Source organism: Notamacropus eugenii, chromosome 5, assembly GCF_028372415.1.
Source record: "Notamacropus eugenii isolate mMacEug1 chromosome 5, mMacEug1.pri_v2, whole genome shotgun sequence".
Taxonomy (NCBI): domain Eukaryota; kingdom Metazoa; phylum Chordata; class Mammalia; order Diprotodontia; family Macropodidae; genus Notamacropus; species Notamacropus eugenii.
In genome coordinates, this window is record NC_092876.1 from 369,289,586 (window position 1) to 369,315,828 (window position 26,243).

Here is a 26,243-nt window from a genome sequence, read left to right on the forward strand (position 1 = left end):
TAATGACTAAGAGTTAGTCTAAACTTTATTGTTCTTTTGATTATATGAAATCTGAAATAAGGGAAGAGAGAATGAGCACTTTCCTGCTTTGGATTAGTGAGTGGTTTGTGCATGAATGCAAGGATATCATCATGCTTTCAGCAATCTGTACACATCTGTACAATCTTCTCAATAATTTAATTCAATTGCTATAAACCTTTTATTTTTATTAGTGTATTTTGATGATTTTATAACTCAATTTCTGTTTTCAGGTACATGTGACAAAGCAGTGCTTGTGTATTTTGTAAGCACAATTTAAAAAGTATAATTTATCCTAAACACTAGTTAATGTATGGACCCTTGTTTAAAGTTATAATTTTATAAAAAGTATAACTTTAGTCACATTTTCTATAAATTCTTGTTTAGATGAAATAACAAATAGTAATTCATACATATAAGTCAAAGAAAACTCTGAATGGAATGGAATGAAATGTAATGCATGTGTCTCTTTTAATGCAGTTCCAGAAGAAAATACAATTAGAATCAAGCAACCAAAGACAACTATAGGTAATAATATCTCCTTGATTGTCCATTTTCCTCATCCCAAGACTGGGGTAGGGGAAAGGCAGTATTCAATTTTAAGTACCTACAATAGAAACATCATTTCTTGCCATAATTTTTAGCATTATTATTGTCTTCTAGGCATGATGTTATTTGCTCCTGAGTCATCCACTTTTGCCTGTTTTCCTAAAGCCCCCTAACATTGTTTTATTAGTTGTGAATATAAATCTCTATTGATGATTCTGGAGTCAAAATTCTCTCACACACAAACATGCTTAAGGCAATATTTGAATCAATATCTCATTGAATTCTTATAGCAAAACCACTTTAATTCTCTGCTACAATCCTGGAGGGGCAGGAAACCAAATAATAATTAATAGCATGGGTATAGTGGACAGAGAGCTGGCCTTCAAGTCAGGAAGATATGATGTCAAATCCTGACTTCAAAATATATATGACCATGGGCAAGTCATTTGTCTGTCAATAAATCAGGAAACTATAACTTGCAAAATCAATGCCAATAAGCAACACCAAGAAGGATGTATTAAGTGCTTACTATGTATCAAGCACTGTGCTAAACTGGGAATAGAAGTAGAAAGACAGTCCCTGCCCTCAAGGAGCTTATATTCCAATGGACACCAATAGGTATTGGTAAGGAAGGCACTTCATCAATGAGACATTTTCTATACCAATTACATCATAATTCCGGGGTTTTTTTAATTTTGAGGTGACTCTTCTACAGTGCCTACAATCTGAACTATATTACACACTTATCATTGTGAGCATTATTCCTCTATCATAAACCAAAAGTTAACATTGCATTTCTGCCAAATAGAAACACTGTACCTATTCCTTGGCATGGATGTATAAGGAAATTATCATTTAAAGTCTGACATTTGATTTTAACATTTTTATTTTCATGTGTGCAATTCATGCACATGTTAAAGTTTATTTATACTTCTGTTGTAAGTCTGAGAAACAAGAATGACAAGTTTTCTTATGAGGAAATAAAAGTTACAATTTACTTAAATTCATTAGTTTTTAACTACACAAGAAACCTGAGTTCATTGAACACCTCAGTCCCACTATCTTCTAAGTACCAGAAAGAAATTTTGCTTGTGATATGGAAAAAGGGAGATTATTTATAGCCTGTTCTCACGGGCATTTCCATTTCTCTCCTTTTCTTTATTCATTTGATGTCTTTTAAATCAACAATTCATGAAAAAGAAGTATGGATGGGGGATGCAGAGAGAAAGAAAAGGAAGGAAAAATGGAAAGATAGAGGGAGGAATGGAGAGAGAGAGAGAGAGAGAGAAAGAGAGAGAGAGAGAGAGAGAGAGAGAGAGAGAGAGAGAGAGAGAGAGAGAGAGAGAGAGAGAAGGAGGGAGAGAAAATGTTATGTGTAGCCACAGAAAGTCATACTCTTCCAGAGAACTAAATACCATCTTAGAAAAAAATATAAGCAAAAAAGCAACATACTTATAGTATGGAGGATTTATTAGCAACAGATCTCTTTTCAGATTCTACTTTCCTTAATCCTAGCTTTTCTTTGTATAGTCTATTACTATAACCAAACAAATTAGCTATAAACTTTGTTGCTTAATTGTACTCATTACATTTGCAGAGGTAAATCAAAATGCTTTCTCCTTCAAGTTCCAGATAAGCAATAAATTAAATTTGCAACTGGAAATTCCTCAGTTTTGCCCTTGTAATTTCCCATAAACTCCAGGATCCTAAAGTAAAATGTTTCTCACTTGCCATTGAATTTTCCATATTACTAATCTTCCTTAATCTTCGTCCTCACAATGGTCTCTAGTTTCTGTATCCCTCAGTGCTTTCAAACCAGGCCAGTGTCTTTGTTCTGACTTCACCCTTCTCCCTTCCTAATCTTGATACTATAATTATCCATTTCACTAAGATTCTTTCTTCTGTTCAGACCCCTGACCTCCTTGCCTATTACCACTAATGCATTATCAAATTTCAACCATATACTATCTCTACTTTTACTTGTACTGCTAAATGGTATTGGAGGAAATATTGCACAACAGTACTGAGGGGTTTCACTATAAATTTGTTTTATCTAATATCAACAGAACCCTCACTGTAGCAAGGTAATCCTTTTTAGCCTTCCCTAATTGTCCTTCATATTGCTCTCCATATAGTGGATCTTCCAAAAGTTTTATTCTCTCCTTAAGCCTCACACACTCTCTTCTTCCCTTTCCTTCTCAGCACAAAACCACATTTCATACTTCACTGAAAAAAAAAGAAATTATTCTCTATAAATTCTCTCTTCTCCACCAATACGAATTTTAAAAACCATTTATATGAGCATCATTCTCTATCCTCTCTACCTTTGCTCTGTTCTCTGATAAAGACCTTCCAGTTAAGGCCAACACCTGCTTTTGTGCCCTCAATTTCCATGCTCTACCACCTTTTCTGGTAACTTGTCCCCACAATCATTTCCTCTTGCTCCCTAATTTTCAATCTCTCACTTTTTACTGGCTTCTGCTCTACTGCTTACAAATATGTCCAAGTCTCCCCTAACATCCCCTCAAGCTATCCTTTTATATCTCTTCATTTTTTCTTAGTCAAATTATTAGGGGGGAAAAGCTGTTTATATTCAATGTTTCCTTCACTCACTTCTCATTCTCACTTTTTAGTTTGGCTTCTGATCTCATCACCCAGCTTAAACTTCTCCCTCCAAAGTTACCAACAATCTTTTAATGGACAAATCTAATGACCTTTTCTCTGTCCTCATAATTCTTGACTTCTCTACAGCTTTTAATATTGTTGACTACCCCCTTCCTCCTGGATATTCTCTCTTTCTTAAATTTCCAGGATACTATTCTCCCCAGACTCCAAATCTGTTACCTTATCCATTAGGCCATGTGATATTCAGAAGACTGTGTAACATTGAAATAGGTAGCACTGAGTGGAAAACTAGCAACTTCCTGTATTTACCTAAACAAATGGAAAGAGTTAGGGAGGAATGGAGCACGATTGGTAAGAGTTGGTCTGTGAGGTGGGGAAAGATGGCCTAGGACTATGTGACCACTACTGAAGTGGGCAGGACTGATGCAGACCCACCACATACTCAGCCAGGCAATAGGGATGATTCATACCATGACTTTTGCCCATTAGTGCAAATAGGCAGGCGTCCTTTGTGGAATTTTAACACATACCCTTTGATGTTCCTTTTGATTGGATTGGTCTTCACAATACATTCTCCCCTCTATAGATAAAAAAATTTCATGTATCCCTTTTCTACACTCAAAGGCAAAATGGTGTTGGACTAAACAATGATGAAAACAACAACAATACCTCTCTAAAATAGGGCTTTTTTTTTAAATTCTTCAAACAGGCCCAAACTTAATTCTATTCCAACAACATGTGGAGTCTTCAGCTAGCTACCATAGAGATTCTAAAGTTCATGAGATTTTTCAGTTCAGTAGGAAGGGAGGGGACAAGCCAGAAAGGAGAGCAAAAGTAAGGAAACCACCTTTTGGTAAAGTTGGCCAAAGTTGTAAGGCAATATTGTCACAACAAATCTGCCACCCTTACTTAGTTTTCCTTACCAGAACATCTTTTATTTTGCTTTATCGTCTTGCATTATAAAAATCCCCCAATATTATGAGGGCTCAGGGAGAGAAATTCTGATGTAAGTAGTTGATTTTGCCTTGTGAGAACTTTACACTGACTACTGATATTTTTCTAATAAAAAATGAGTTAGTGACATTCCAGGCTATTGCTTAAGACAAGAACCATATTATTTTTCAAATTTTATCTTCAGTGACGAGCACAGTATCTTATGTGTGGTTTGCATTTAATAAATATTTGTTGTTGATGTGTTATTCTTCTATGAAAATTATTTTGTGAAATGCACAACAGAAATTAGGCATAAGGTTATTAAAATGTTTTGCAAACTGACCTTTCTCATCTTTGTTTTATTTACCTATAACAGTCCCAACAACCATCACTCCGAGAACAGAAACATCAACAACAATAGGTACCACTTGACCAAGGAATGATGTGTCTGCTTTTGCATCTCATTACTATAATCTGGAGCTTTATCTTCTGTCGCTACCTTCTATTATTCATCTTTACCTTATGTACCCTCTTCTCCAAGGCACTTGGAAAATCTGCCACCCTTCATTAGTTTTTCTTACCAGAACATCTTTCATTATACTTTTCTGTCTTATATAATAGAGATCTTCCACAGCTGTCTATAGAAGATAGACATGCATGTTAAGAAAGTGTTATACTTCAGACAAAAGACTGTCTGCCATGAAGTAAAACTCAAAGCAAACACATCCTCTTAAAATGATGATAGCTGTTTCCCTCTCTCTTTCCTAACAATTTCAAAATGTGAATTCCATATTTTTGTCTGACTCTCAAAACCCTTTCCAAAGCAATTCCCTTTTTTCCATTTAAAAAAAATTCTTTCATGGGCTGCCTTTTCCCCCATGACTAACAAAAGATTATTCATTCCATCATTCATACTTGAGGGATTTCATGTCCCTGTTTTGTTAGATATCAGGTGTGATGTCTTAAGAATACAATGTCTTATAACCTGGACTTTTTCTTTCAGCTCACAGAGATGTACATAAACCAGGCCCAGATGTCTCTCAGATCAAACCTGGTAAATGCATTATTTTGTTTTTCAAGACAGTGAGATGGCTCTTTCAAAACTTATTTCCTGAGATGAATACAGGTGTTTTTGTTATCATTGAAAATAATGTTAAGAGAAACTTGCATAAACTATAAATATGTGTATGTTTTAAGATTAAATCACACTGCTATCTTACTGGAAAATGTGGATGATGTGGATGAAAACAAGCAAGTAAGCCAAAACCCCACCACTTTTCACTATTTTCTTTATACCAGAATGATTTTTTAAAATGTAACGTTTTTTCAATTAACAAGCATTTATTTTCTTTCCCTATTACTTCCCCTCCTCCAAAGAAAAAGATAGAGAAGAAAGGTAAATCTTTGTAACAAATATTCATAGTAGAACCAGATGAATTCCTGCATTGGCCAGGTCTAAAACTCATTTTGCATCTTGAGTTCATTGCTGTCTTTCAGGAGGTGGGTAAAAAAGGCTTCCTAATCATTCCTAATTGATCATTGCCTTGATGAGAGTACCAAATCACTTTTCAGGAAAGGGGATATGCTAAAAATATCAGAAATTATTACAGATTGAGCTCTCAAATATCTTCAAAATGATGACATATTGATCAGATGAACTTAGAGTTGTGTCTGCTCTTAAGGTAGTCATCTGTGCACCCACCAACATTTTCCTGCATGACAAAAGGTGAGTAATTGAGAGTCCACATGCTAATCTAAGTCATCTGAGCAATGCCCCTTAAGAGAGGACCCTTGAGTTTCCTACTATAAAAATTTTCTCAGGATAAAAAAAAACTATAAATATCATTTATTGTTTGTCTATATCTAGAAATAAAGAAATTTCTTTTGAGCAGGTAATGATTATCACAAATGTTTATGTGTCTGTGTGTTTGTTTTGCTTTTGACATAGTCCTGGAACCTGTTACATTTAGAATTGAACCATCAAAACCAATGACGGGTAATGTTTATTTTCCCTTGTTGAGAAATTCTAATATTCTGTTTTCTCTTTACTACAAGTTCTCCATGGAATGATCATCTTATGTCACCATTTTTTAATATATTATTCTATTCCATTCTCTTTTCATTCTATTTTTACTAGGTTCCTTTGTCCTTTGGCAGAGAAGACATTGAGCCTCTGCATTTTTATTGTTTGAAATAGAAAAAAAAATGTTTTCACTACAATTAAGACGTTTTGCACTGAACTGTGACTGTGAAAGATCTATCACTGGGTCTAATAGCATTCTCAATTCTTGCCAGATTATAAACTGCATGCTTCAAAGTAGTTGATATTTTAATACTCATTTTCATGTTCTTAAATTGTTTTCCTGAAAATTCATTTCATTACTTTTGTTCTCCATTTTTCATATAAAGGTCATAATTTTCTCTTTCAGTCCATGGTATGTTGCATATGCTTTGCATTTGACCTGGTTATATGGATATCTTGCTAGCTTATAACTTTTGACTTTTTTTCCAGCTCCCACAGGGACAAAGGGCATTCCTCTTAAACCTAAGACTTCACCAAGTCCAAGTCAAGACGTACTGCAAACCACATGGGGTAAATTCTTGCTTTGTTACTTGTGTTGAATTATGAGTCTCTTAGTAACTGCATTATAGTAGTAGACTATGAATTTATTTCAAGTAATCTGGAATATCTTTCAAATAACAGAAAATTGCATTTTTCCAATCTGAAAGGAAGATAAGATTTTCATTTTATTAGATAGAAACATGTTCTTAATTCTCTCATTCCCAGGTTGTTTTGTTACATCTTGGGAGCAGAGAAATCAACATATTAAAAAAAGAGATCACAAAACTTTCAGACAATTTTGCCTTTAAAAATAGTATCATTCAAAGTCTAAAGAGAAAATTGAACATCTAAAATAGTAATATTTATTAGATCTGCCCATTCATACACATTTTGGGAGATCATTTTGATCAGAAATATATAATATATAATAATAATAATTATTATTATTATTATTATCTATAGGCAGCCAGATGGCACAGAGGGCCTGGAATCAAGAAAACCGAGTTCAAATCAGAACTTAGATATTTACTAGTTGTGTGACCCTGGGCAAGTCACTTAACCACTGTTTGCCTCAGTTGCCTCAGCTGTATAATGGGGGAAATAACAATGCTTGGCACATAGTAGGTGCTTAGTAAAAGTTTATGATTAAGTGATTAGCAGTACCTAACTCACAAGGCTTTGTGAGAATCAAATGAGATAAAATTTGTAAAGTGTTGGCACAGTGCCTGGCACATAGTAAGCACTATATAAATATTTGTACCCTTTCCTTATGTTCTCCCACACTATGCAATTAATTATATGACAGTAAAAAAAAAGCCAAAAGTTCCTATTTTATGTATACATCTTCTACAATTGACTTACGTTGTCCATGGAGAGAAATATTTATACAGTTGTTAATTCTATTTAAGGAAAGTTTTATTAACCACAATCAATGGGTGCTATCCTCTTAATTTTCTCTTTAGACCTCTCAATGTATGCCTTTTTCCACCTCTCAGCAGAAACAAGTCGATCGACTCAGCAACCAGTTACCACAAAGGATCCTCGCACATATAAACGAATGAAGACAACTCAGGGTAATGCCAATTTTTCTCATCACTACATAGTCATCTTTTCATTTTGTATCAAGGAAGAAACTTCCTCTGTAAGGAACTGAAAATAAAGGTTCTCTTCCTCTTTTCTACCAGACACTTCACTTTCTGTCACATTTTTCCCCATCTGTCCTACAGAAAGAATATCTGCCTTTGTTGGTTTGTTTATCGCTCTACTTCCTTGTCTTTCTTCTTTACCTGCTACTCTGTTTCTCTATCTGAACTGAAATTCCTGGAGATCTCTTAGTACAACCCACCTTTTCAACAAATAAGAAAACTCATTCTCAAAGAGCTAAAGTGATTCACCTGAGGTCCCATGGGTAAAGAAGGAGCTGAAATAAAACACAGTTCCTCTTAATCCCAGACTAGTTCTCTCATATCTGTCTCATCTCTCATTTTCTCAAACCTAGTCTACTATGTTTGATATTATGTTTTTACAACATGGTTTTTAATCTGCAATTAAAAGTCAGCTGCCCTAGCCACTTACTAGAAGCACTGTGGTATAAGGAGGAGAGATCTAGTCTCAAAGCCAGTAAGTCCTGGATTAAAGTTCTTCCTCTGATACATAGGTCAAATCCATGGCTCTGTGAGTCTAGGCAAATCAATTAGTGCTCTAGGCCAGAAATGTCAAACTCACATTGATCTATACGCTATATAGTGATCTATACATAAGGATAGCTAGGCGGTACAAAGGATAGAGTGCTGGGTCTGAAGTTTGGAAAGGCAATCTTCCAGAGTTCAAATCTGACTTCAAACACTTACAAGCTGTGCGACCCTGGGCAATTCACTTAACCCTATTTGTCTCAGTTTCCTTATCTGTAAAATGAGCTGGAGAAAGAAATGGCAAACCACTCCAGTTTCTTTGCCAATAAAATCTCAAATGGGATCACAAAGAGTAAGACATGACTGAAACAACTGAACAATAACAAAATCTATATATAAGGATCCCTTGTTTGTTATTGTACAGGCAAACATAGTTAAGTGACTTTCCCATGGTTACACAGCTAAAAAGTGTCTAGGACTGGATTTGAACTCAGGAAGATGAATCTTTCAAACTTGAGGCCCAGTACTCTACATCTACTATGCCATCTAGTTGCCCATACAGACAAAATATTAATTTAGTTTTAAAATGTGTTGTTATCTATGTTCATTGTATTTTTTCATTCTGTTAAATCTTTCCCAATTGCATTTGAATCTGATACTTATTACTCAGGAGTGTCGTGGGAATGTTGTTTGGCACCTCTGTGCTAGGCAACTTGAAGATATAAATTACAGAGAAGGTGCCAACCTGCTGTGGTAGAGAATTTCCTTACCTGGGAGTTCCCTATAATAATGAAAATCACACATCCTTTTCATATGCTCTGTTTATTGAATACTTTCTATACAACCAAGACCACACTAGACAAAAGAATCCCATCCACAAAGAGCTTACACACTTATTGGTGGGAAGAGCTAGCATATGCTAGTTAGGTATAACTAAATAAAAGAGTGTGCAATTAGATGTCCACATAATTGGCCAAAGAGCTACTGTTCCAGGAGTACAGGAAAGGGAGAAGGCAAAGTGGACCAGAGAGTAAGAGAAGTATTTGTAGAGAATGCAAAACTTGAATGTAGCTTTAAATGAATTTAGGTCATAAGGGAGGAGATAGGACATTGCAAGTAAGGGTGAAGTACACATAAAAGCAATGTGAGTAAAAAGCAAAATGGTGTATTTATTGACTGAGGATTCCAGCCTACGTGGAATGGAGAATTCATGCTAAGGAGCACTTGGATATTAGGTTAGATAGATAGGATCATGGAATTTAGCACTGGAAAATACCTTCAAGATCATCTAGTCAAACTCTTTTACTTTACAGATGAAACAGACTTAAACAGTTGAAGTAAAATGTCCAAGTTACATCAATAGCACTAAGAAGAGTTGGAATTGTTACCCAGTTCCACTTACCCTAAAACCAGAATTCTTTCCACTAAGCCACAGAACAAGTTTATGGAAGAAAGACCTTGAATTGCAAAATAATTAGTTTTGGAGATGTGTAAGGGAGAGAATGAAGAGAGAGAGCAAGAGCTAATGATTGATCCTTGTTCAAATCACATGACTGGGAATAGGAGACAAAGAATAAATAGCTACAGTAATAGGAGAAGAACCAATATTCAGCAGTACAACAGGAGATTTTCAGGAACATGGAGATGGCCAAGAGTGGCAAGTGCCAAAGAAAAGTAAAAAAACTTAAGTCCTTAACAAAAGCCAGCAAGAAAACATTCTTTCTGTCATTCAACGAAACAATTTCAGTGGGGTGGTGGGAATGAAAGGCATACTGCAGGAGAGACGTAAGATTTCATTGAAGTAAGTAGAGCCCAGATTGAACCTTAGTATTCATTCAAGGTGGATGATAGATTTGCAGTGAGGTTTTTTTCCCATGATTTTCTAGTGTCTATTCCTGGAAAAATGTTATCTAAATTCTTCCATTTATAGAATCTTTCTCTCTCTCCTTCCCTCCCTCCCTCTCCCCCTCTTTCTCTCTTTCCTTCTCTCCCTTTCTTCCTCTCTCTCTGTTTCTCTCTCTCCTTCTCTTTCTCTCCCTTTCTCCCCACCCCACTCTTTCTCCTTTTTCTTTCTCTCCTCTTTCCTCTTTTCTTCCCTGGCTTCCTCTCCCCCCCACAAAAGGTACTTTGATGTTGCTATAATGTACAGGTTTACCATTTGTAAAGTTATTTCTCTCAATCAATGAGTGGCATTTATTAAATATCTTCTGTGTTTCAGGTACTAGGCAAGGGTTACAAAGATCATTAAAAATATGAAATCACTGCATTCAAGCAATTTACATTTAATATCAAATTGGGATATGATATGTATATATCCATAATACACACACATATATATGTTATATATATAAATGTGCATATGGAAAATGAATATACATGAATAATCAATAACAAGGTAAATAATGAGAAATACAAAATAGTTCAATCTAAGGCCTTTAGTAACGAAGGGTACTTGCAGTTGGCATCAGGAAAGAACTCATCTTGAGGGAAATGAGATTCAGTGAGGCGGCGATGAGAAGGGAGTGCATTCTAAATTTGGAGAAATGAGTCCGGGAGACTATTTGGGAACCCATTGCAGTAGTCCAGGAGAGGTGATAAGGACCAGAAGTAAGATAGCAGTTATGTGGAGAAAGGGGCAGATACAAAAGATGTGGACACAAAGCCAAGATTTGTAAAGTATAAAAAGTTGAGGATAATATCAGTTATGAACATGAGACGCTGGAAGAATGTCATACCCTTGCAAAAAGAGAAGGAAGTATGATAGAGGAGTAGGTTTGGGGAGAAAGATAATGAATTTTGCTTTGGACATAATGACTTTGAGATTCCTCTGGAATATCCTTTTTGAAATTTCCTATGGACAGTGGGTAAAGAGAGACAAAGAAAAACACTGGGCATAATATATAGATCTGGAACTCTTCTATCTAGAGATAGGAATTAAATCCATGGGAGCTAAAGAGGTCACTGAGAGAGTATAGAGTGAGAAAAGGGCCAAGAACAGAGCCTTTGGATATGCCCACCAAGGAGTAGTGTTAAAACGATGATCCAATAGAAAAGACTTAGAAATCACAAAGTAAAGAGAAAAACTAGAAGAGGAGTGGTGCTGAAAACCCAGAGAACAGAGAGTATTCATGAGAAGCACAAAATCAACAGTGCCAAATGCTACAGAGAGGCCCAAGACCATAATATTTGGCAATTAGGAGATTGTAACTTCAGAGAAACCAGTCTCCTTCCAGAGATTTCATTTGAGCTAAGTAAATAAAAAGCAAAGCAATATCAAATTTTTTGAAGACAGAGCAATGAACAGGAGGGACGGAAGGGTGAAAACAGTCATTTGTCTTAATTTATGAGGGAGAAATAACTGGCATTTCCCAACTGTATATTCCTAGAAAAGTGTAATTATGTTTTCCACTAGAATACTCACATAAATGTCTGACATTTACCCCAAATAATGTTAAACTCACTATCGTCCATACAAAGGTCAAAGTAATATCCAGAATTCCAAACCTTTGAGTGTGAGACTAGAACACAAAAGTGGAAAGGAAAAAAGCTAATGTTGAATTATTAGCAAACAGGATGAGTTGGATTTGGTCAGTCATAGGTGAACAGCCCTTCTTTTCCCCAAAATCTCCTGTTTTACTTTTATCTATAAGATTGAGACTATCAGATCATTTTGGTAAACTGGTTCAAAAGTGTTACTACATGAGCAAATATCAATCATTGCTTTCCTTTAGTTATGCTCTTTGAACTTTTAGCACCCTCCCTTTTTCCATCTTAGTTGTCTCACAGCAGGCTTGAGGTATGTGGGCTGAAACATAGTGTGTTTTCTATAAAGAATTCGGCAATTATATCCATGGGTTTTTTCCACTTTAATATCAGATTTTTAAAATGTGCCTCCCTAACTTAAATCCAAAATGGACAAGATCAAATATATTGCATGTTTTTAAAATTCTTCATGTGAGAGATTTAATTGTCTTTAGCTCAATCCCATTTGCAATGTTAGTCGGCACAGTTCATTTATGGTTTTAACTATTGTGCTTTCAGAAGAAATATCACCAACTTGCCAGAGTTCTCTGCACTGAGAAATCCCTAGAGAACCCAGACATGTATAATGTACATATACTGAACAAGGAAGAATCAGAAATAATTGAACTCAATTTCTACCGTATGATAAACTTTGACTCATAAATTTCCCAGGAAACAGTTCCATATTTGATAAGAACTGCTTGGAAAAATAGAGTGCTGGGTCTGAAATAAGAAAGACTCATCTTCCTGAGTTCAAATCTGACCTCAGACACTTACTAGCTATGTGACACTGGACAATTAACCCTGTCTGCCTGAGTTTCCTCATCTGTAAAATGACAAGGAGAAGGAAATGGCAAACCACTCCAAGTATCTTTGGGGTCACAAAGAACAAGAAATGACTAAAATAACTGAAAAATAGCAAAGCTTAGAAAAGTAGCCCAGCAAAAATTAGGTTTGGACCAACATTTTGCAACATATATAAAAATAAACTTAAAATGAATATGTCATCTGAATATTGAAGATCATACCATAAAAAAAAAAAATTAGAAGAGGATCAGATCAGATATCTTGCATGGCTATGTCCAGCGAATAAATTCTCAACTGTACAATGGATGGGGCAATTACAAAAGACAAAAACAATAATTTTAATTGTATGAAACTGAAAATCTTTTCACAAACAAAATTAATATGACAAGGATAAAAAGCAAAGTGTTGGATGGGGGCATGTATCAAATATTTCTGAGAAGAGTCACATTGTACAAGATATCTAGGCAACTGACAGAAATACATGAAAAATAAAAATCTTTTCCCAATAAATGGCCAAAGGATATGGACAAAGAATTCTTTAAAGAATTACAAATTAATTTTTAAAAACACATAAAAATATGCCAAATGACTAATGAGAAAAATGCAAACCAAAATAATTCTGCAGCTTCCCCTCATACCTAGCAAATTAGCAAAGATGAAATAAGATAGCAGTAATCAATGCTGGAGGGTTTGTGGAAATACACGCATATTTTACCAGTATACTCTTGGTAGAAACGTGAATTGGTTCCAATCACCTAGCAAATCTTATAGTTTCTACTTTTACAATATCCCTTGTATATTCAGGCCCTTATTACCTCTCACCTGCACTATTTCAAGGAGCTCTCTACTTGTCTCCCTGCCCCAAGGATCTTCCCACAATAGACCATCCTCCACATAACTGCTAAAGTAAATTCCTTTACATATAGTTATGACAATGTAGGTCCCCACTCAATAAACTCCAAAGGTCCCTTATTATCTCTAGGATCAGCTCCTTTGTCATTTAAAGCTATTCACAACCTGATCCTTTCCTACCTTTTCATTCTTTTAATAATATACATATATTAAAATATTTATGTTATAAATATTTATTTTATTATTTTTATTTATTTATAATTATATATATTTCTATTTATTTATTATACCACATATCATTTATTATATATGCGTATGTTATATATTATTACATTATATATTATGATATAAATATATTCTATATTTAAATATTTATATATTCTATATTTAAATTTATATAAATAAATATTTAAATATTTATTGATTAAATTGTTTATGTTTATATTTTATACTAACATAATTTGTTATTCTATAACTAGATAAGACTACTTATAGCCAAGTCAAATTGTAAATTGTATAGTTAAATTTAGTTACATGTATCATACACATATCTCCTCTACTTACTCCAACACCCATCCTGCTTTTTCTTTGCCATCCATAATGCTCCTCCTATCTCCATGCCTGTGCTTAAGCTACCTTCCTCTTCATCATCCCCTCCTAAAATCCTTGACTTGCTTCAAGGAGGCCTTTCTTGGTCAGATTTTGCTGCTACCCATCTAACTCTGTCTACACCAGTTTCCTCCATTAGAGTCTAAGTTCCTTGGGGGTAGACACTGTTTTTGCTTTGTCTTCCTCTCTTCAGCACTTAGCACAGTGTCTGGCTTCTAGTAAGTGCTTAATAAATGCTTATTTATTGGATGAGCAATTTGGAATCATTGAAAGAAAGTGACAAAAATGTCCCTATCTTTTAACCCAGAGATATCACTCTAGGCATATACTCACCCACCAAAAAAAAAAAAAGCACCATATTCACTAAAATATTTACATTAGCACTTTTGAAAAAAACAATAACGAAAAACTGAAACAAAATAAAGGCCCATTGACTGGGGGATAGTTAAACAAGTTCTGGTATATTAATATAATACAATATTGGTGTTAACAATGAGAAGCATGGGAAGACACATGTTCATGACACGTAGTAAAGTAAGCAGAAACAGGGACATTATGTTGAGCAAGTCACTTAATTTCCCTGAGCCTCTGTTTCCTCATCTTTAAAATGAAGAGATACAACCTCTGAGGTCCCTTCTAGCTTTAAATTTATTATGCTATGCAACTGAATGCTGTGAAATTATAATCATTTGGTTAAAATAAAACAACTTCCCTTCTTTATATGCAGAGTGTGGAACACTACAAATGTCAGTTTTTCAATGAGTTGGTGAGTTTAGCGGAACTGTTGCAACATGAGGGGTTGTCCTCATTCTTTGTTTTAAAGGGTGGCAAATTCAGAGAGGCATAAGGGAAGGAATAAACTTGGGAATGTAGGTGAGGTAAAAACCAAAAATTATTAAAATATTGAAAAAAGAAAAAGATCTAATTTACATTGATAGAAATTCTCTACCCAGAGCTTCCCACACTAATGAAGTCATAGGTCCAGACAAAAATATACAGGCATAATATCAATATACCATAATTTAATTAGTTATATAGATTTTTTCAGTATTTTTATTTTAAATAAAGCAATTATGTATATTTTTGTACTTATAGGTCCATTAAAAACTCTTTTTAATCTAGTATATCTCCTCAGTTTTCAAGATAACATTTTAGGAATGGGATCATTTGGGTCAAAAAAAATGATTGATTTTGACCTTCAAATTTTTGTATTTGCATTAAGAGTAGCTGAAGTACAAACCAATGAAATCATTATGGAGCATTTTATGGTCTGTACCAATCAATGGGTGTGTGTGTGTGTGTGTGTGTGTGTGTGTGTGTGTGTGTGTGTGTGTGTGTGTAGAAGTGCCTCTATTCATTTCTACCATTCATTTGGGAAGGTCCAAACTAAGTCTACAGAGAATTTCAGTTAGGCTGTTTATTTTGGACCAAACTGTGGCAAAATTCTGCATATCAAAACTTTTACATTGGAAACTTAAAAAAAAGGGTCACAGTATATTCTATGTCATAACATTTGACACATCTATTGCTGATTTGTGAATACATATAAATAACTACCTTAGAGTATGTGAACAAAATCATCCAAATGATGGAAGTTGATTATGCAGTTTGTGAGAAAAACTCTTTCCACTCTTAGCTAAATGTTTGTTTACAAAGTTGATGGTAGGAAGCAGCACCAAGTGTAGTGGAAAAGAAGATTTGACTTTGGAATCAGGGTACTTGGGCTCTAAGCCAAGTTCCATAGTCAACTAGCTATGCGACCTTGAGCAAGTCAGCTAAAAAAGTTGGACAAGATGATCTCTAAAATCCTCTCTGGTTCTACCATTCTCTGATTGTAGTTTAAAATAGGAGGAAAAAAGTAAAAGGAAGGAGTTTACCGTGTCAAGTCAACTGATAAAATTGTTCTAGGAAGAAAATAAAATTTAGCATACATTTATACAGCGGTAATCTGTTTTTCAGTTCTTGGAACTTTGGATTGCCCTTGTGAAAAAGAATATACTTAATGCAAGCTGAATGGAATTGGATTAATTTTAAAATAAAACATAGTATTACTACAAATAGAGGCTGCATTCATAAAATGTGATCTCTTTGAAAATAAAATAATGCCACTTATGAGCCACAGTCAGATTTTATAGAAGCTAGATATGAGATAAAATTTTCTACCTATAGTCAAGCTATTACAGCAGTCTATTTTCCCAATAGCAATCAGGCAAGACAAAACAGTACCAGCTAGAGACAGAAATGTGAAATAAGCAAACATTTTCAAAAATAGCTTAAGCTTTTCTCTTCTTCACCTCTCCTTTACCTCTATGGATTCCCCGATCCATTTCCAAGTACTACTATACACCTATAGTTTTCATACCACTTCCCCACCAGTTTGTGCCTCTTAGGAAAGGATGTTTTGCCATCCCTGAAATCAACCATAACCTCTGGACAAGCCAGAAAGAGAATGTATTTTTTCAAATATTAGAATCTAGTAGAAACTCCAAAGTCTTATTATTCAAACCTTCAGATTCAGTTTCAAGTTTAAATTTAAAGTAGCACATGATAATGTGTTTTCTATGTTTAAAGAAGAAAACTTTCTTAGAGCCAAGAGTAAAAAAGCTCTTTTCCAAAATAGCTATTTCATTTACTCAAAATATAAGGTATATTGCTTTATTTTGTATCTCCATTTTTCTACTCACTTAAGGGTTATCAATCCAGTTTGTCTAACTCTTCAGCAATACACACAAAGAACAGCTTGGAGCTAGAAATTCATTTTTCTTCATTGTAGAAACAACTTTGACTAATTATGTTTCTCTAATTCCAGCAAACATCTGGACAGACTATTAACTGAGATCACATGTTCTAATGAAACTGAACTTGCCTACCTAAAAATATCTTTCTCTGCTTGCTATGAAGGGAATTCTTTCCATTTCTCTCATTCAGAACACTGATGAAATAGATGAAATATTTGATTTACATATCAAGCATCCACTAGGATAACTTGGGATTTTCATTTTTTTTTCAAAGAATTTCACTAATTAAATCTGAATCCCTTGCATCCATTACATGAATAGCTTATCTCACCCATCCTACCTGTATCTCTGGTTGTTAAGAATTAAAGTACAAAAAATTTTCTTATAAGGATTAGCACATTTGTGTCTGTAATTTATGTTTTAATAGAGAGAGAGAGAGAGAGAGAGAGAGAGAGAGAGAGAGAGAGAGAGAGAGAGAGAGAGAGAGAGAGAGAGAAGAGAAAGGAGAGGGGAGGGGTGAAGAAGAGGAGGGGAGGGGAGAGAAGGATCTAAACTATTGAAGACACAGAAAACTAATTTCCAAAGTCCTTGGCATTGTCAAATGGTTCGCATTAAAAATTGATGTGATATTATTAATGAAAATAACTTTAAAGAAGACATACAACCATCTACTTGGCCCATGCACCCTAAGGACCATGGGGCTTCTCCATCTGACTTGCAGCCTATGCATGCCATCTCTCTATAGCTGAATGTGAGTTATATGAGAGCATGAACTGACTTTTATATTTATTTCCTCAGCACATAGCACAGTGCTTGTCACGTACCAAGTGTATAACAAATGCTTTTTCATGCATTCATAGATACAGTGTGGAGGACATCAGGAAGAGATATCTCATACTATTTCCATGTAGTATTCCCATAAAATGACTGTCTTTGGACTTACTTTCTTCCCTTTGGTTTACATGAGAGACTCACTATTAAATATGAAATCTGTTCTCTGTTTCAGTACCAAATAAAATATACACCACTACCACAAAGAGGCAACCTGTCAAACCTGGTAAGTTGTGATTATTCTCTCTCTCTCTCTCTCTCTCTCTCTCTCTCTCTCTCTCTCTCTCTCTCTCTCTCTCTCTCTCTCTCTCTCTCTCTCTCTCTTTCTCTCTCTCTAGCTCTCTAGCTCTCTCTCTCTCTCTTCTTTTCTTCCTCTCCTTTTCTCCCCTCCCCTATCCTCTCTTCTCTCTTCTCACCTCTCTTTCTCCTCTCCTGTTTTCCCCTTCCTTCTTTCTCTCTTTTCCATAACATGAATGCTTGCAAGTTATTCCAAAAGCAATGCATATATTCCAACTCCTTTACAGATGGGTAAATTGAAGCATTGAGCAGTGAAATGGGTCCCAGATTGCACAAATCATTAGTGTCAGGGGTGGGGCTAGAAGCCAGGTCTCACCCAGGCCAAGGCAGTTCCCACTGTTATGTTCTTGTTGTAGGTATCTGTTTATCTCATGGTTGAGCTAGATTTTTTAAATTGCTTTCCCCCCGCAAAGAGCACCAATGGACTCCTTCTATTTTACTTTTAGAGTAACTTGAAATACAGTATTGTGTGTATGTCAGTACTAACACTACTCCAGGCCTCTTAGATAGTTAGTTTCTAGTGGCAAACATCAGAACATATAGTATTTACACTACATTAAAACTTTTGGGACACCACCATAAGAGAGTTCCGAACTCCATTTTCAAAAGTACCAAACACTTTGAACACATTTTCTGTCTACTTCTTTTCCTTACCTTCTAAAGAAAGCAACATCTTAAAAGAAAGCAAAAAGTTAGAGTCAGCTACCAGGCAGTTGTTTAGATCTGGTTTCATATAAGTAATATTTTCTTTTAAAGATCTAAAAAAGTACATGCCCCAATTGTCTGACTGGTAGAGTTTCTATTTTCCATTTTAACACTCCAGCCAGCGAAAATCACATGCATTCTATAAGCAGTTGCTGCATCAGTGGAAAAAGTGTAAGACGGAAGAAGGATGATCTGAGTTCAAATCCTCCCTCAGGCACTTACTAGCTATGCTTTCCATGCAAGTCACTTAACTACTCTGTGCCTCAGTTTCCTCATCTGTAAAGTTGGATTAATAATTCCACCAACCTGACAGTACTATTGGAAGGATCAAATGAGTTAATATACATAAAGGATTTTGCAAAATGTAAAGCACTGTATAAATGCTCATTTTAAAAAATAGAGAGAGGGAAATGATCAAATAAAATAGTTTCATCATTTCCCTAATCTTGTCCCAAATCAGGTCAAATCCAATACATATATATATATGTGTGTATATGTGTGTATATATACATATATATATACACACATATACACACACAAGTATGTGTATGCATAGATATATAGAGAACACTGAGAAGTTTAATTCCTATTTTCTTTACAGCCAAAAATAGGACAATTTCAGGAACTGTTAAGCCTAAACCCAATGGAATTTCACAAGAGACAGGTAATGATCCAAATGATGCTTTTATTTTAATATTAACTAGAAGATTCATTGTCCAGTCTGAACAATTCTACTGAATTTCCACATGAGTTTCCTTGGAGTAATAAATACACACACCACACATACACACACACACATATACACACACATATGCTTTATGCAAGGTGAAATCCCAGAATCTGCTGTTGTTTGTATGACTAGAATTAAAAACTAAAACAAATCAGAGATAGAAACTCCAGAAATCATAGCAATGAGACTCGAAACTTTTTGAAATTAAATCCAATATGATAGAGATCATGTTCATTCCCAAATGAATAAATTACTCAGCCAAATAAACAAGAGCATTTCCTCTAATGTTGAAACATTTTAAATTATCTTAACATGGGAATTATAACAAATGACTTTGTTTTGAAGTATCAAGGTATCATATTTGGTCTTGACAATGAGAACAAAAAACCCCCCTTTTCCCAGTCTATAATTCCAAAAATGACTTTAAAGTTCTTTCTGAAAGTTTTCACGTATTCAATCAGTCAACAAACATTTATTAAGGGCTTACCAGACACTTTAGTAGGTTCTGGAAACAGAAATGCAAGAAGAAAGAAAGACTGTCCCAACTATCAACAACCTTACATTCCAATGGGGGAAGACAAACACAAAATGGTATCCAAAAGGTAGGTGGGGGTGCAAAGGTGTCTGACCCCACAGGTACCTGGTAGGGGAATTCCAGAGTATAGCTTGGAGAGAAATTAGACATGGCTGTCCTATGTACCCCCTTAAATGAAGATTCTGAAAAAGCCATCTAATCAGAGGGAGAGGTAGCAGGGAGGTATGTTCAACCTGTGAACTCCAATTTTAGAAGTTCAGTGTGCAGCCTAGAGAGAAATGGAGTCTGAAAGAGGTCATTGAATGTGTGTGTGTGTGTGTGCGCACGCGCTATGTGTATATATGTAGGTAGAGGTATGTATGTGTAGATGTGTACATACATATATCCACATATAAATAAACAAAAAAGTGTGCATATGTGTATATGTATAGTATATGTTATATGCATATACATATTAAATATTAATCAGAGCTATTGGTAGGTGATCATTTCTATTTAATATGAGTGGTATCTTGTCCAATTTGGTAAAAATGTGACCCATAAAGCAAAATGATACCTATTAAACGCCAATAGCCCTGAAATTGTTCTTTTAAAGATGATTAGGTTATCTTTATGATTATGATCTAATAAATATATAATAAAAATATACACTAAGTAATAAATATATATTATCTAATAAAGATAAGAATCATCAGGCTGACTAGAGTATTTTGCTACCCAATGTATGCATTCTCAGACTTCTACAGAGACTGGATAAACAAAGCATTTATTAAGTACTTACTATGCACAAAGTGAGGGGCCATCTCCAGTCATCCTGATCTGTATCTGGCCACTGGACCCAGGTGGTTCTGGAGGAAAAAGAGAGGTTGGTGACTTTGCATGGCCCTCCCTCACTTCAATCCAGTTCACTTGCAAGTCCTGGCATCATCTTCCTGATGTCATGGTCCTCTTTGAGAGCGAAGGAGGAAGACACTGCTCTAAGGAATCTTTTCAAACACTTCGACTCTGTGTTACTATGTTTTTTAAAATACATAAATAAAGATCTTCCCCTCACCCTAGTCCCATTCAATATTGATTAGCATTTCAGGAGAAAAAAAGGTGTGATGGGCAATTGCTTAAGTTATCGAAGTATTTTGATTAACTTGAGAATATGATCAGGTTAAAACATAGAGGTATTGCCTTTTTTTCACACTGCTTTATTTCAATAATTCCAGAACTGCCTTCTTCTCCAAGTATATTCCCAATTACATACTAATTATTCCCAATTACATTCCCCAAAGACAGGCAGATGAGAACTTAATTGTTGGCAGAGAATTATTTTACTTCTGCCTCTAACCCTATTAGAAAAGCAAAAGAAAAGTCCACAAAGTCCAGAAAAAGATGCGTTATTACATTTTTCCTAATAAGAAAAACATCAGGGCCAGTTTTATGATGTTCAATTCAACTTAGCTCTTATTGTGTGCCTGCTATGTGCAAGATCCAGTGATGGGCTATATGGTCCTTGTGCATGTACTAACCTAACTATCTTTGGAGACACTTTTAGTGCCAAGTTGGGTACAGAGCAGGCATGTGCTGGGATAGCCAATTGTTAAATTTTCACAGTGAGCATTTATACCTCAGAAATCAGCAAATGTTACAAAGCAGAGTTTGATTTACTGTCTTGTTGATCGTCTAAATTTAAGAAAGCAGTGAATAAAATGTTAATAAGGGAGATTAAGCTTAAATATGTGTCCAGTATATGTCTCCCCTCCCACTGCCCTGGAAAGTCAGTTATTAAACATTTACCAGTACATTTTCTGCTCTACCATTTCTAAAAAGGCTATGATCTGTGTCTGTAGAAAAAGTACCCAAAAGGATGAAAATGCAGATGCTTGATGTATGGGGCAGTCTACCCCATTGGGTATTAAAGTTACAAGGTATAAAGAAATAATAATCAGTTTCTGCCTTCTAGGTAGAAGAAATTTTTCTAAAGCCTCCTCAGGCAAAGTGAACTTTGAAGAATATTTTATTTTACTTAAGAAAACTGATGTATAAAAGTAACACATCCATTGGGCTTTAAAACTTTTCATAATCTGGCTCCTTCCTACCTTCCCATCTTCTCATATTTTATTCCCTACCATATACTCTACGATCCAGTGACTCTGGCCCCTTTAGTGTTCCTCACGTCAGACCCTCCATCTCCTCGCTTTGTTCTTTCTTTGGCTGTCCTGAATGCCCAGATTCCCTTCCTCCCTCCTCATCTCCACCTCCTGACTTATTTGGCTTCCTTCATGTCTCAGCTAAAGTCTCAACTTCTACAAGGAGCCTTTCCCAGCTCCCCTTAGTGCTAGCACCTTGCTCCTGAGACAGCCTCCAAGTTCTCCTGTCTATACCTTGTTTATAACATATTTGCTTGCATGTTGACCCCTCCCCCACTGTATTGTGAAATCCTTGAGATCAGGGAGAGTTGTTTGCCTTTCTTTGTATCCCCAGTGCTTAGCACAGTGCCTGGTACATATTCAGTTCTGTCATTTTTCAATCATGTCCAGCTCTTCATGACCCCATTTTGGGGTTTTCTTGGCAAAGGTACTGGAGTGGTTTACCATTTCCTTCTTCAACTCGTTTTGCAGATGAGGCACTGAGTCAAAAACTGAGGGTTAAGTAACTTGCTCAAGGTCATACAGCTAGTAAGTTTTTGAGGCCAGATTTGAACTCAGAAAGAGAAATCTTCTTGATTCCAAGCCCAGTGCATGATCCATTATGCCACTTGGTACATAATAAGCAATTAACAAATGTTTGTTGATTTGACTATTTCAACAAGGAAATCATCCCCTGCTGCTATTTTATTTATTTTTTACTTACTAAGTAAATGAAAGTTGAATGTCTTCAGATTTGGTGGAAAAAGTTAATTCATGCATATTTCAGTATTTGAGGACCCATGATTTAGGTGGTATAATGAATAGAGTACTAAACTTGGAGTCAGGAAGACCTGAGTTTGAAGCCTGCCTCAGTCATTTGCTAACTGTGTGACTCTCAACAAGTCATTTAACCTTTCCATACCTCAGTTTCCTCATCTGTAAAATGAAGGAACTAGATTTGATAGCCTCTGATAGTTCCTTCCAATTCTAAATCTATCATTCTATGGTCCCATGTTTACATGCATGTGGATACTCCTTCCTCTGATACTGAATGCAACCTCTTCAAGTCTTAGTCCATATGAGCTGCTATGACCAGATCTTTGATGATGAGCCTCACTGATCTTATTGAGGCTTATCAAGGCTGATAGTTGCCATTACCCGGCAAGTACTTGGAGCATTTCCATCATGGTAGAACCTGACAGATCTTGTATTTCACTGGTCTATCCTTTAGAAATCTAGGGTTATCTTCAAATTACAGTGAGACATCAGAGTAGGACTTCAATAATAATTGTATATTTTGCATTGTGCTTTGATTTCACATACTGAGTTCATTTTACTCTCACGATAACACAAGGACAGATATTCACATTGTAGAGATGAGGATATCAAAGCTTAAAAATATTGTGATTGGGTTAAGGATACAAGTTCATAAGCAGTAACAAAACAAGGACTCGAACTCATGTCTTCTAAACAACAATAGTTGGTATAGTCCTTGACAGGCTCTGAATCCTAGTCTCAAGAGCCTTCTGCTATGATCCCTGCCACAGGATACCAGCAAATATGTGAACCATTCATTTTTGTGATTCATTCATTACTTTCATATTTATTAGTGTTTATGTTAGATGTCTCAATTTGGAACTGGAATCATTTTTTTAACAAATACAATAGAGGTTCCTCTAGGCATCTTTGAAACATACTCTTCATGTCAGGACAGGAGACAGTTTTGTAATGTGTCAAAAAGTGAAGTAAAAGTTGACTTATAGGGGCACCCACCCCAAATCAGAGTTTGTGTATTTAGGAATGAGGTTGAGCAATACCCACCAGAGATCTGTTGTGGTCATTTAGAAAGCCTGGCACTGAATAATTTATAGATTAATTTCTTTCAAAATAATAATTCACTATTCTGTGCTTTGTCAGATTTGGTTTTAAACCGCTGACGCTAAGGGCTCTATTTCCTGGCTGAGCTCTATTTCTTTCCTAGGTAAAGTCTCTTTTGGAATATTTTCAGGTTGAATTAGTCAGTGCCAAATAAATCCTATTGGTATTCTAAGGTTGTGTGGTAACTTTTTTAAAAACCACAAAATGCACCCAAGCATATTGGCTGAACATGACACAGTTCTTCAGATGAGACCTTGAGAATACAGTTTAATAAGGCAATACTAAACAAGAAAATAGGCCAGTATAAACATGTAAAGTAGGGGGGAGCCTCAGGGAAATCAGATGAATAGTTTGCATGATCTCTGGCATCATGGAGCATCTGACCAAATAATCATATGTCATAGATCAGAAATCATATGAAATCAATGTCCAACATTATCATAGCAGCTAAATAAATGTTCATAAAGTGTTTTAAGCTTTCCAAAGTACTCTGCATAAATTATCTCATTTGGTCTTTAGCACAGCAGTGTGGGCAGTTAGATGGCAAAGTGAATAGAGTGCTGGGCCTGGAATCAGGAAGACTCATCTTCATGAGTTCAAACCAAGCCTCAGACATGCACAAGTTGTGTGACCCTGGGCAAGTCACTTTATTCCTGTTTACCTCAGTTTCCTCACATGTAAAATGAGCTGGAGAAGGAAATGGCAAACCACTCCAGCATCTTTGCCAAGAAAACCCCAAATGGATCTCACGAAGAGTTGGACAAAACAGAAAAAAAACTAAACAACACTGTGAAATCAGTACTCCAGACAATAACATTCAGTTAAAACTACAAAATCAGTGATATCAGTATCAGTTTTAAAGTTTGGAAAGTGCTTCCCTCATAAAGTGTTGTATAATAATAGTGCAACTATTGTTATTTCTATTTTGTAGTAGAGGAAATTGAAAATTACCTAAGGTCCCAAAAGCTAGTAAAGCTAGTAATTATCTAGTTGAGATAATTTCTCCAAGTTCTACGTTCTTTCACCTACCTGACATTTCATTTTCAAAAGTTACGTTTACAAAAATCAAACATTACCATAAAAACTTGAATTCAGTAAAGATATCCAAACTTTAAAAAAATTCCTAAGAACGGCTTATTTTTACCCGGATCAAAGATCACAAATTAAGTGCTATTTGCAGTAAGGAAAAACTATGTAATTTCAATGACTAAGGCCTACCAATGGATAAAAAGTAATTATTTTTCTTATGCTTCAATGTAATATAACCAAAGGCAGAAATAAACAGCATGATCTTAACAAGGGAAGTACAACATCCCCATTTATACAGGTAATGCATATTGTTGGCAGAGTTTTTTTGTTTCATTTCAAAATAAGTACATTAAATATACATTATTACCTTTATTTAATAGGTTATACCAAGTCAATATCTGAAGATCTTAAAAAGCCTTTCAATGCCCCCAAAAATATTTCACTTGATGCTACAAAAAAACCAGGTAAGAACAGGTCATCAAGAGAATGGGAAAATGATGCTTCAAGGAAGCACAATAAAGAATCTCCATTTACCTCGTATAATGTAATGTGATACTGTCTTGTGGCCCTAAGGAAGAAACAATACCACCTCTTAGAGATTTAGTTTTCCTTCTCTGTAAATGGGAGGCTTAAAAAAATACCAGTGCTAGCTATCACAAAAGTTATTGTGAAGATCGATAATTAAGAGCACTGTACAACTATGGGGATAAGAATTGTACCTGTGATTTCATTGGTAAAGAGAATTCCTAGAAGCTCCTTCTAAAGACAACTTCTCTACCACTTACAGCTTAAAAAGTTTCCTTAGAGCACCAAGAGTTTAAGTGATATTTGTCCATGGTCAAAAAGCAAATGTCAGAATTGGACAGCTACCTAATCCCCACCACAATCCACTCCTTCACCTCAAGCCACCAAACCAACACTAATGGAATACATAAATGATGTAAAATTATTAGCAAAACGTTTCCTTTGGGGATGAAAACAATTCATCAATCAATTAGGTATATAATAGCTTCTTAGGTTGCACCACTTTAATAATTATTTTATATTCAATTCTTTTTTAATCATTTACTGGTATTGTTTTCTTTTTTGTATTTAATTTAATTTAATACTGAGATGTCACCATCTGTAAGATGCTAGAGGGGATATACAGGATAGATACTTAACCAGTCAGATATAATTTTGTTCTTAAATTGTTTTCCCTTTTTTAAAAAAAAAATGTTACCCCAATTACATGTAAAAATAAATTTTAACATTTGTTTTCAAAATTTTTGAGT

General features: G+C 35.2%; 1 protein-coding gene across 19 annotated transcripts in view; it reads left to right on the forward strand.

The window, feature by feature from the left end:
• The window catches only part of ABI3BP (ABI family member 3 binding protein), a 286,413-nt gene that overhangs the window by 226,119 nt on the left and 34,051 nt on the right, over positions 1–26,243 (forward strand). For 16 of the 19 annotated variants that reach the window (XM_072614163.1, XM_072614176.1, XM_072614170.1 and 13 more), the window contains 9 exons: positions 499–546; positions 4,502–4,546; positions 5,129–5,179; positions 6,074–6,121; positions 6,638–6,718; positions 7,684–7,761; positions 17,854–17,904; positions 19,282–19,344; positions 25,350–25,433. In XM_072614163.1, coding sequence (XP_072470264.1) covers positions 499–546; positions 4,502–4,546; positions 5,129–5,179; positions 6,074–6,121; positions 6,638–6,718; positions 7,684–7,761; positions 17,854–17,904; positions 19,282–19,344; positions 25,350–25,433 — 549 coding nt within the window. The remainder of the gene's footprint in view (positions 1–498; positions 547–4,501; positions 4,547–5,128; positions 5,180–6,073; positions 6,122–6,637; positions 6,719–7,683; positions 7,762–17,853; positions 17,905–19,281; positions 19,345–25,349; positions 25,434–26,243) is intronic. The other 3 variants (XM_072614165.1, XM_072614173.1, XM_072614169.1) reach the window with 3 other exon arrangements.